The sequence below is a fragment of the Taeniopygia guttata genome, chromosome 4 (assembly GCF_048771995.1).
Source record: "Taeniopygia guttata chromosome 4, bTaeGut7.mat, whole genome shotgun sequence".
Classification (NCBI taxonomy): domain Eukaryota; kingdom Metazoa; phylum Chordata; class Aves; order Passeriformes; family Estrildidae; genus Taeniopygia; species Taeniopygia guttata.
The window spans coordinates 46,096,253-46,109,100 of record NC_133028.1 but is presented as its reverse complement, the minus strand read 5'-3'; the positions used below and the strand labels follow the sequence as shown (position 1 = coordinate 46,109,100).

General features: G+C 35.4%; 1 protein-coding gene across 4 annotated transcripts in view; it reads left to right on the top strand.

The window, feature by feature from the left end:
• The window catches only part of SEC24B (SEC24 homolog B, COPII coat complex component), a 45,360-nt gene that overhangs the window by 9,540 nt on the left and 22,972 nt on the right, over positions 1-12,848 (top strand). The window contains exons 3-6 of one of the 4 annotated variants that reach the window (XM_030271597.4): positions 2,776-2,961; positions 7,643-7,747; positions 10,753-10,833; positions 12,568-12,749. In XM_030271597.4, coding sequence (XP_030127457.4) covers positions 2,776-2,961; positions 7,643-7,747; positions 10,753-10,833; positions 12,568-12,749 — 554 coding nt within the window. The remainder of the gene's footprint in view (positions 1-2,775; positions 2,962-7,642; positions 7,748-10,752; positions 10,834-12,567; positions 12,750-12,848) is intronic. The other 3 variants (XM_030271599.4, XM_030271598.4, XM_030271600.4) reach the window with 3 other exon arrangements.

Below are 12,848 nucleotides of genomic sequence, written 5' to 3'. Positions count from 1 at the left end.
AAGTATAAATAAAGTAGAATATAAATATCTAATTTTAGATTTTTTTATTGGAGGTTTAAACTAAATTAACCCTGAAAAATCACTCTTTTATCTTTAAAATCTGTATTTCAGCAGAACAGTCTTGGTAAAAATCTGTGCAGGAATGTTATGCTATGTAAATTACATACTTTGTATTATTTTGGTTTTTTGTCTTTCTTGGTCAATAGCTTTATTAAATGTTTTTCCAGTTTATTTCAGCTGAAATCCTAACACTCTCATTATTCTTGGTACTTATCAAGTTAGCAAGGATGTCAGCCAGGATGCCTGAATTTTACCGTACTCCTCTGTGAGGAGAGGGGGCTGGAGGACTCTTGTGGGTATATGGCAGGAGTTTCTTTGCATCCTGGTGTGGACAGTCTGCTTGAGCAGGAGACACTCTAATTTCATTATCTCACACGCAAACTTCCCCTTATGTCAGATCAGGACGTAAAGTCCTTGCTGCCCCAGTTCCGTAGGAACGTAGGCTATAATCCTGTAAATCTGCTAATATAGGTGTGGTTGAAAAAAGGGGAAGGACTGCAGCTAGTACTGAAAGTCAGGGGCAAAGGATGCTGTTGGAAAACAAGCTGCAGGGAGGTGGTGCCTCACTCCTTAGAAATTATGTTGTGGTGGCTGAAGGGGGTGTGTGGGGTTGTGAGGGCTGGAAATCAAGACCACAGCTGAAGCAACTAGAGAAGAATAATTCTCACATCTTCTGACATTTTGAGGAGATGCTGTGGTGATACTTTTAAACTATTACCTCTATGTCTCCAGTTAGAAATTGAGTTACAACTTTGTGATAGTGAAAAATGATGAATTACAATGCTAATTTGCCCCAGTTCTACAGATTCTTTCTGTAACATGTCTTTTAGCTGTAGATCATTATGCTTGATTATTGTTAATGCAAGAGTTGTTCATGGTTGAGAGGCATGAAAGGAAAACTTCAATACACATTGCAAGCGAGGAAATGGGGTTTTAAATGTTAATTTTGTTTGGGTGTTTCCTTTGGTCTTGGTTGCTTACAGCATTTAAAACCTTTAGGGAGTCACCAAATAAAGTCTAATACGTGATTTTCCAGGTTGGATATTTTTTGAAGAAAAAATATTTTTTATTTCTCAGAGTTTAGAAACATTTATTTTACAATGCATTTAGAAGAGTCACATAATTTTGAAGGCAATTGGATAACCTTTGCTTGAGAATAGATATTAGTACTTGGCAGGAAGGCATTACATCTTCAGCTAATCCAGGTGTAAATTTGTTTTGGCTTTGAGCATGTGACACTGACATTGCAGCATTTAACGCTCTCTACAGCAGTGCTTGATGCTGGCAGCATCGCTGTATTGGCTTGCATGTGGAAAATACCATCACCCTACAAACAACTCTACAAAAGCTGGGTGAGCACGTGGATGTGGCAAAGCACTTCCCTTGTCGTCTTGCATATCTTGCTTGAGGAAGCTGCTATATGAAGAGCATTCCTGCTGACAAGTTCTGAAGCTCCCATGAGGAATCTGCAGGACACTGCATAGAAGCAGAGGTTATAGGAAGTCCATTGCAGTAAAAAAATGCTTTGTATGTTCATTGGGAAAAGACATCATTTCAATTTTGATAGGACATGCGAAAAAGCCATGTGTATGCTCAACATCAGATTTTAAAATTGAAAAATATATTAAAGATAATAAAGATGTGTGCTGTAAATTTTGGCTGTAAATAATAAAAACAGAAGGATCATTTTAAGCTGCCTCTTCTTCTTCACCCTCTAAAGGAAACTTCTACTTGCCCATGAAGTTCTTTGAAATATCACCTCCATTATTCAAGGAAAAGTCAATGGCCATATGAACTACACAGCTATATGTGCAGAAGATGCTATATATGCAAAGTTAATAATACCTCCACATCCTCTAGCAAATTTGGAACTTAAACAAGTACTCTACAAATGGAGAATTATGATCTTGCTTAATATCTGTGTTTGTTTACTGAGTACTTTTGGTAAAACCATTTCCTTTCTCTTCTTTTTAACAGCTTGGTCAGTCAGGGGTTTTTTTTTTAGAAAGAATCATAATACAGATTTTCTCAATTTATAAGCGAAGAGAAACCCTTAGTTGAGAGCTAACTTAATTGAAGTTATGTTGTCCTTGTCTGATAGGAGTTTCAGCTGGACTATGTCAAATCTCTCAAAGCATTAATCTGACCTTTTTTAAAGCAGATTATATCTAGTCCAGATGTCTAAAACACATCAGAAGTTTTGTGGAGTATTCAGCATTGATTGAAACAGAGTGCGTGGAATATGAGTCTCATAACTGAATACCCATATTGCAAAGTGCCAGCACTGGAAGGGAGGCATAATACGGGTCTACTGCACAAGGTTTCCTCCCATGGGAAGAATGCTGAGGGGTGTATTTCAGGTGGACTACATTCCACTTACCTGGGAAGTGTAACTTGTAAAAGCACAGCATTGTGGGGATATATCAAAAAGAAACTTCAGCTTAGTCTTGCTCATGCTGCATCATGCTTTCTTTGTTTTTTTTTTTTTTTTCATTTGTCACAGCAATTTGTTCATTATAATGGACTTTTAGCACTGTAGGTATTGAATTTTTTAAAGCAACCAGTCTTTCCATAGATATTTGTTTGAAGGCATCTCTCTTTGAAGTACTGTATTGTTTTTTGTAGTTACTGTGGAATCAAATGTGATTGCTTGTGCATTGTAATTGTCTGTGCAAGTACATACAAAGGGTTCCTGCTTTCTGCTGTTGTTTTCAGGTGGCATTGACTCTTCACAGCCTGTGCACTCAGTGAGCCAGAATGTTCCATTTACCAAGCCTGGAGTTGGGACATCTGCTTCCTCTGCTGTGATGTCCTCAGTAAGGTCACCTGCTCCAAGCCTGTCTTCAAAGCCACCATCTTCACCATCTGTTACACAGTCACGAGAGCTGGCCCTTCAGGAAGGTACTAAAAGGAAATGGGAAGTCCCACTACAGGCTTTTGTTGTATTCCACATGCACACATGACTGCTGGAAGTTTTATTGCTGCTTTTCTGTTTTTAACTGGAGCACATCTCTGGCATCTCATCAGGCTCCCTGAGTGGTGGTGTTTTATGTTACCTTGGTTTTAGATTCTCTTCGTGTTTGTGTTTGATTTCCTTTGTTCATGTGTTGCCTTTGTCTTGTTGGTAGTCTTACATGTCTCTTGCTCAAAAAAACTTTCTTTTAGTTCCCTTATTCTAAAAAAACTGCTCACTACTTTAAGTTTTTAGAGGAAGGTCTTAAAATTAGCTTGTCTGTATTGGAAAATGAATTGTAAACTAGAAATCTGCTAGTTTGTGGAAACAGTGAATTTGAGGATTAAGTTCAGACTGGTAGAGTTGTTATCTTACTGCCTAGTTGTAAGTGCCCATGGAAAGTTGCTGCAAGAATTCTTGCGGGAAACCTGAGTGTTTGTATAAGCTCCTTCCTATTCTGATGTTGGCAGTATCTTGACAAAGAATTGATTGGCTCTTGAGCCTTCTTCAGTTAAATTAAACTTTGCCTCTTGATTATTACATGTTTCTGTCTCTAGTATTCGAAATTTAATTGACTGCATGACGTTTTTTTCCTTTGGCCATGTTTTCTCTTAGCAGTTTCAGAATTTTAAATTCTTATGGAAAAGGACTCTGGCTGAGGGGTGGAAGTAGGCATTAATTTTGTCAGAACAATGTGGTATCTCTAGTGTTCAAAATAATTGGCAACCGCATGGTGTGTGATTGTCACAGTGCATTTTTTTTATTCTTAAATGACAGAAACCTCTGACGTAAATAACTAAATTACCCCTTTTCCTCAGTTTTCTCCTTTTTGGTGATTACAGGTTGTTCATCAATCATTTCTATATATATTGGAGGAAAAAAATTATTCATTGCTATAAAGTCCTATGTACAGCGTATCATTTTAAAGAAAATCTGTCAATTTTTGGAACTGTGGTTCTTGCACAGTTTTATAGTTGATTTTGGTGCAGGATAGATTTTGTGTTGTAGGTGTGCTTGCTAGAAAAAAAGTGTTCCTTCTTTTTCCAAAGAAATTGCAAGCCATGTTTTTAATAAGAAGGATTTTAGCTCTTTAACTGTGATTGCCTTGATGTGCAGTGTGTGTGTTCTGGAAGTAATTCCTGTGAAATGTGTGAACACCTGGTACAGCAGCTACAGATCAGTGCAGTGGCTGCTGAACTTCCCTAAATTCAAATGCTTCCACCAAGTGAGAGTGAATGCAGTAAGTAGCTGAATGAGCACATTTTAAAAACAACAATATAAAGATAAGTTGTCAGATGTTTTTATTGATCTAATATTATCTATTTACATATAATCACACATAAGTTTCTATGTTCAGATGATGGTTTTATGAGCAGTGGAAGACGTCAAACTCTTTGCTAGTTTTGTTTGAAGAGTCTGAAATAAATCATGTGCTCTTGCTTTTTTTTAATCAACATCTTTTTTATCAAAAATTAAATGTGGTAACTATTTGTGGAAGTGAACCTACTGAAAAACCAGAACACATGTACTAAATATTTGTCTGGGTTAGAATTCCAAATATGTTCCTCCTGCAGTAATCAGACGGACTTGATTTTCTAAATTATAGAATACCATTATCTACATGAAAGCATTCTGAAAAAACCCAGTTTGAATTAATTTTTTAAGTATTTCATTGTTTTAGGCTCCTCTTGGGGCATTCCTTTAAAAAATTAAATATTCTAATTATTTACTTGCTTATCTTCTAACAGGACAAAAACCTTAAGAAGTATTCAAGCCTATTTAATTTTACATAAATATCTGTACTAAATTTATGTTTGAAAAGCTTTTATGGTGTGGGTGATTGAACTTAAAATACCTAAGTAGTTGTTTATTTTACAGGCAAATGTGTTGTTATCACAATTTATCTTCTGTGTCCTGCCACCTACATTTCTAGGTGTCTGAATTATAGTAGGATAAAGCCTTTGAGTGCAATGTTATTATATCACAGGTACATTGCTTGCAGGGTTTAGAAATTTCCAGTTTAAGAAATTTGTAATGATTTATGTGGTTGCATTTTAGGCCAGATTTGTGGAATAACATAACTCAAAATAAATAATTCTTTCTAAATTGGTTTTTGCAGTTCTAAAAGTGGGAGATTTTAACACCATTATCAAATCTGTAAAAGATACTAAGCAGAACTGAGTTGTCGCAACAGAAAACATGATTAGGTGCATGATGGCACTTGGAATTGCTTTCTGCAGCCACCCATTTCTGCCCTCAATTGCTTTCTCCCCTGTGTTGGTCTACTATTGGCATTGCTGGGCAGTGATCTAGAATGGGAGACTTTCCCACCTGCCAATGACTTTTTAAACTACGTTGTTTTTCAGCCAGATCTATTCTCCAGAGGTTTTTTTTTGACTGGACAGGTGTACTAGCACAGCACAGTCTCAAGGGCAGAAATCTGTAGTACTGTTGGCAATGAAAATAAATCTATACAAACTCTGGGAAGAATCAAACCAGCCTGGTCTTCACAGCATTCATAATGACATAATTCATGATTCCTAAACTTCTATGTTGCTAGCATATGTTTTCAATTTATTTTCTTCTGTATTCTTTCTGAGCACCTGCATCCTTAATGCATGTGACCAGTAATGAATAATCCAGTCCTTTTCTCTCATCTGTGCATGCTTGGAATTTTTACATTGGCATGTATTTTCCAGGTATATATCCTGTCTTTCTCCTTCTTATCTATATCTGTAAAGACATACATGATGTCTTTACACTCTCACACTGGGCACATCTACTTTTACTTTGGTTCTTGCTGTTAAAGTGCAGCCATTCTTGTCATCCTGAATTTTTACCCTTTTACTTGCGTGTTAATTATTTTAAGGTAGGGTTTTTTTACCTCTTTTGCAATAGTGCAGTACTGTTTTATTCCTCAGCAGTTCTCCCAGGCCTGAGAAAAGACATTGTCTGTTAATGTATTAGCTCTAGTCTGTTCTTGCACAGATAATGATTTTCTTGTATTCTTCCCAAGTGCACTCAGTAAATTTATAAAAGATGGGACTAGAAATTACTCCAGTTAGCCCTGTGTTGTAATAGTATGGAAAACTGAAGTACTGAATCTACTCAGTGGCACTTTGGATGATTGTTCATTCATTGTGTTGACTACTTGAATTACAGAGAAATTTGATTGGAATTGTACAAGTATTAATGCACTAGATATAGGAATATAATGCCCATCTTTTCTTGCACCACTCTCTATGAAAGTTTACCTTCTCAATAATGTTGTTTCATAGTTTTGCTTTCTTTTCTTTTTACTTCCAGTATTTGAGTAGATACTCTTCACCTTGATTCTGTTGGTGTTTTTAAAGTGAAATTAAAATGCTCCTCTTGGGTCCATTTGCTAACCATTTTTGAAAGAGCCATGAAACTAGACCCATTTATAGACCATATTTTAAATAAAATAAAGGTTGATACAGTTGATTGAAGTCATGAATGGGTATATTATTTGTTACTATGATGGGTTCAGATTATACATAACGTAACACTTCTGTAAAGCTTTATAGTATTAAAATGAAGAATGCTACTCATTCGTGCCACAGTACTTCTACAGACTGATGGAGCCCCAAATTCCCAAATATTTGAAGAGTTTTGGATGCTTAGGATATTTTCTCGCCATTGTAATCCATTAGATTGATAAGAGTGAAACAGTGATCATTTGCATTTATTTAGGATGTCACTGCCTGACTAAAAGCATATCTAAAATCCTTGCTAACCGTGCCTTGTCACAAGAAAAATGTAAGATTTCTTGAAGATGCTGAAAATGCATCAATAACAAGTAATGTAGGACTTTAATTGTAAGCCATTGCTGCATGCTTCACTCTGTTTTGAAGTGGTATGTTTGTGTTGCCTTTCTGTATTGCTCACATATGTTTAGAGTAGATACTGTAGAAGCAAACAAAAAATCTAAAAAAACCCTAATAGTTTGTGCTGTGGAGGTGACAGCAGTAACAGTTGCCGCGTTGTCACCAGATACTAGAAGTGCAAGGTGTAATCACATGCTTATAAGCCCAAATTTAGGTACTTGTGTAAACATAAGACAACCCAAATTTTCAGGTTGACCTAGCTTTAATTTCACTGATTGTGTTGTGCTCTCTGTATGTGTGTTTGTACTCTTGCGTGTGGCAACAGCAGTTATATTTCATTCATTTCTGGCAGAATCCAACATGAGTTATTCTTGTCTTAAAAGGAAGAGGTGTGCCAAGCAAAAGTTAATACTAAAAGTTTTCATAATATAATTTGAATTTATGTGAAAATAACGCCTTAATTTCAGTGTATTAATTTATAAAAGTACTCCACTGGATAAACTGGTATTAAAAAGATAGGTAGGAAGTCTGTGTGTTTAATTTCCTGATACACATGCACATACACATATATAAAATTATCTACTAACTTCCATGTGCTACTAATATTTTACTGACGTAGCCCACTAAAAACTGCTTCTAGGGTTGTAGATTTAACTTGCTGCATGCTGGGATTTTTTCTGGAACAGCTGATTTTTCTCACTTTTAATGCAATGATTTGTGACTTCCGTTTCTCGTCTTTCCTGTCTGTCTGACTCTGATGTTTGTGCTTTCCAATTCACAGGCATGCAGTATGGTGGATATGTTAATAATCAAGCTAGCTCTGCACCAGCTCCCTTGTCATCAAGTTCAGATGATGAGGAAGAGGATGAGGAGGATGAGGAAGCAGGTTGGCTTTAGCTTTACACCAGTATCTTGTTATCTTTCTACTTAAGGTTTTCCCCATATTTCCATCCCCTGAAACTTTTTCTTCCTTTAATACAAAGCATCACCCTGACTCTTCAGCTTGAAATTTCCCAGCTGTTACTATAATCAAAAATAACTTCAGTAGTGACCAATAAATAGGTCAATTTTTTGTCACGTTAATATCAGATGTTTTATGAATCTAACAAAGTAATATTTACAACTTGCAAGACTCCCATATTTTTAGTATTTTGATTTGCACTGAGTTTTAACTGAAGATAACTAGCAGTAGAACTTATACTTACTAATTGTTCAGGTTAAGATACCAGATGGCATTTGTATCATTACGTTAAACAGTGTTTACCTTGTTTCTCATTTTATGCATAAGGAACTCATACAATTAAGGTAGTAAACATTGAGAGGTTGTAAGTGTGCTTTTTAGGACAGTAAATTAATCTGTGCTGGTTTTCTTCTCCTTCTAAAGGTGTATGTCTCAATGGTCAGGCTCAGAGGTTCACTTTTAATCTGCTTGCTTTGTAGAAAACTTTAAAAGTTTGTTGATTTTTCATTTTTAAGAAGCAGTTTGTCCTGACTGGTTGAAGTGTTACATACTTGGTTGCATTTTGCCTGTTTTGTCAGAATGACCTGGTTTTGTGAGTTTAATGTTTCTCACCAGTTTAGTTAATTCCATTTTGGTAACCTTTTCTTTTGGAACTAAAGAAGTCTTTACTGACTACATGAGTGGTAACAGTATAAAAGCTTCTTTGAGATAAACGTGAGACTGCTACCTTTGTTGATAGGTAGAAATAACAGCACATACCTTGTACTGCTGGTTTTTAGTATTGGTTGGGAATAGGAAACTATTGTAGCTTTTTCTTTAATTTTATGATACATGTTGTCAGAAAAAAAAAAAACAGGGCCAGTTTTATTAAAATAATTAAATTATCATCTAGAATACTGTGAAAATAGTGTACTGATAATATTTCTCAATATTTAATTATTTTCAGTATGTATACTGATAATGATTCTGCGAAGAATGGAACAAAGCAATGGTGACATCCAGGTCATAATTAAGAACAGTGTGTTGGGTTTGCCTGCCAAGGTTTCTGTCCAAATGATGTTGATTGGGTTTTTTATCAATTGTAACCTTTTTCTCCTTACCTTGTTCCCTAAACAAAGTTTCATACTCCCTACCATCATTCCGTCTCAAGTTCTGTACTTCACTAAAACCTGTAGCCTTGGAGGTATCATTGCATTTAAATTTATGTTATGGTAAAGAGTAAAAGGGCACCCAGGTTCCGTATGGAGGCTGTATGATTAATTAGCAGCATACTGTTTTATGCCCTGTCAGCAGGAGCTAATGTAAATCCTTAACACATCTCAGCAGACAAATTTCTGGCTTGGACTGTCACAGTGGTTTTATGAAGAACAGGTGCTGGAAATGTGGTTGTTTGTGTTCGTGTAACTTCTCAACTCTTTTATTGACCTAACAAAAGTGTATTTTGACTTTTCTGTGGTAAGACTTAGAAAAGCTTTAAAAGCCCTAATCCTGATCAAAGTAAAAAAAGTCATGAATCTTGATTCCTTCAATCAGAATCTGTTTCTATAGAACAGAAAATAAAATCTTGCAATTATGTTCTTTAGCAACCTCCAGGATTAAAAAAAAAAAGAAAATTTACGGTGAAAATCTGAAATCTAAGATTGTGTGAATGTCACAATTAAATTTTCCTTTAAATAATATATTATTGTTGGTCTTATGGATTTTATAAATAGATTTTGTATTTCTTAGTTGAATGCTTTAAAGGCAAAATGCTCAATAATTATCTGTACTGTCAGGATGGTGCCATGGTATTTCTGTGTCCCAAATGTCAGTGGTGTCGTGTTTTCATATGCAGTCTTTTCACTTGGAAGTCTCAAATGTTTCACCATGTTCCATTGAAATTTTCCCTTGAAATACTTTCAGCTTTGCAATGGGATGCGTGGTCATGGTTGATCCTTCCAAGTAGAACAGTATTAGTGAATCTTTTCAGTCTTTTCTGCCACAAAAATTATATATACAATTTTCTTTTCTTTTCCTCAATTCTTAAATAGACACTTTTTTCTATCACACTTCATGACTTGGTGTGTTTTAAAGAGAGCATACATTTAATCTTCTGGGCCCTTTTTTCATCGGAAATAAATGTGCGTGAAATCATGTTGGAAGAGATGTTTTAAAATAATTCTTTGACAGATGTTTTAAGTAAGATATTCAAGATCTATACATAGGTTGAACTAAAAATTAACCAATTGAGTCTCTTCAATCCTAACAGCTATGTATGTGCTCATTGTGCTTTTTTATATCTGCCTAGTTAACTTCTGGTACTTAATTTTCCATAGTTGCTTTTTACTTAGCTACTTTAGGCTGAGCTAAGAGTAATTGTTTACACCGACTGAAGCTCAGACTCTTGTCAATGATAATGGAAAATAGAATCTTTAGACTGAAAGGAAAGCTAGCTGTTAATTAGAATGATACAGAAAGGTGGGAAGAATTAAATCTTTGTCAGTTTGGCTTGTAGGTGGATAATCATTCTGAAGATGATGGGAATCTTCTGTTGTTTGCAGTTGTGAAGAAAGTTGTGAATGGACTGTTTTTAAAATGTGCATGGCCTCAGTTGATATAGTCTAGAAAGAACTTTTGGTTTAATAAAAAATTATTTTTTATTTCAAGAAGCAACTTTTTTCATTGTTTTTGTCTTTTTCCCATTGATCTCTCTTGCTGTTTGTTGGGCATGTGCTTGTTTGTTTTTAGTATCTTGCTGATTATATTTTCTCCCTCTCCTCTTTACAGTAGTAATAGTTTTCAAGTCTTAGGGCTGAAGTGGTGGGTTTTTTTCTGAGGATCTTTCTTGACAGTTTTTTATCCAAGATTTTAGGAAAAAAAATGCAGTCTTTTATTCATCAAAAGTTTGCTATTTTTGATATCCCTAAAGTTAAACTATTTTTCTCCCCCAGCACTTGATAGTTCCTCTACTACAAGCAGTGCCTCTCCTGTTCTGAACAATTATGATGCTCTGGAGGGAGGTGGCTATCCAGGTAAGCAGTTTGTTTTGAATTACTTATTCAAGGACATAAATGTGGTTTTTTATTGTTTCTGGTGTTACTTATTGATAATCAGCAAGTAGTTGAAAGCCAGTGCCTATGAAAGGAACAGGGGAAATCATCAGAGGAAACATACATGTCTTTTTAAATAATTTCTCACAGTTTTAACACTGAAGTTAATCTGACTATTTAATAAAACTTCCCTGAATCATAAGTCATACTTTCCATTGTAGTATTGAGGGTAGTGCTGAAAATACGCTAAGTGTGAAAGCAGCATATTTTTGCTAGATTATACTGTATTCCTGATTGTGTTGTTGACATTAGGAGCTGATAATAGTTGCTGACACATCACAGAAGTTTTGGGAGACCAACAGTATCAGCTTGCAGAGATGCTTGGATCAGGTTATTGTCTTTTATTTTTCTTCATTTAAAGAAAATGGCTGCTGTTTTGCTTACTCTTTGCTCTAAAAATATCAGGACTGTCAGGTTGGTGCTAAATTAACTTACTGGCTGACTTGGTCTTGAAATCTGTAGAGCTGCCATTTTGAGAGCAAGTGGAAAAGATGCTATTCAAAGTATTTTAGCCAGTATTTTAAATTAATAATTGGATTAATTTGGAGGCCCTCCTGGCTCCTTTGTCTTGTTCTGGCCCCTGGGAGTGTCACAGTAGTTTGCCATAGTTTGATGGGTTCCTGATTAAAGTGAGAGCTCTCTCAGTTAGAAAGCTGGTATTGTTATCCACATAGAGTCTAGCAGGACTACAAATTCTATACCCTCTGGCCTAATAACTAACCATTTTGGTTCTGCTGAAAGCATATTCTTAAAGTAACTTGTTCCTTTTATTTTTTTAAGATAAACAGAGTCAACATTAGGTTACTTAAATCTGTTGCAGTTTTTTTCTTGTTTTATTGGGGTTTTCCCCTCATGGAGTGTTCATGACAAACATAGTTTATTGGCAGTTGGTTTCTTGAGTGCTTTGTTCCGTTGCTTGTACTTTTCCCAGTTGACTTCACCAAGTTTAAATTCTTCTGAAACTTAGCTCACATCTGTAGACATTTCAAAAGAGTACTTTGATCTCGTTACAGCTGTTAAGTTCACTGTGGATTTAGGTCTATGTCTTACTTTCAGTTTGAACTTGAAAAATAGCTGAACTAAGCTGTGCTGCAGGTGTATACAAGAGAAACTTGCATCAGGTTAAAACTTCAAAAGCGAGCATGCTTTATTTCTCCTCTACCATTTATGAATACTGTCAAAATATAAGGCTAAACCAATGGAGCTCTTCTCTAACTGTAGGCACAGTTTTCCATGAAGTCATGTAGAATCATGGAATGATTCTAGTCATGCTATGACAGTTTTCAGAAGTGGCAGAGGGAAGATTAAGCATGAATGGTCTTGTTTGTGGTTTATATCAAATGTATATATTGGAATAAAATGTGGTTCTATTTTTATTCAATTAAAATGTTTTTTTTTCAAGTTGCCTCTTTTTGTAAAGTAACATTTTGTTTGTAGTGACACTAGTCCCCGGTCATCTTCTGTACACATTTTGTAAAAACTCTTGAAGTAATATTTCTTTTTAATTCCTTTTTAAGTGCAGAAAAATAACTTGATGGATAATGAAAAAACTTATGAATGGCAATGTTGTTTTGAAGCATTTAGGAGTTTACATTTAAATTAAGAAGGAAATAATAAGTATATTCAATACCTGTGGCATTTCTTTTGTCTTTCCAGAGACACGTTCTGTGACTGGCAGTCCAGTTCCCTCTCCATCAGTCGTCCAAACATCAAAAGCTTCTAAGCCCTTTGGTTATGGATATCCAGCACTGCAGCCAGGCTACCAAAATGCAACACCACCTACTCCTGTGCAGCCCAGTAATCCAGGACACCATTCTGGTTTTCAGCACTATGCACAGGCTTGTATTCTTAATTTTAAAATTACTTCATTAAGTAAATTCCTGCAAAAACCCATTTCTGTGTGATATATTTCCCCCTTATTTTCATATTTCATATTT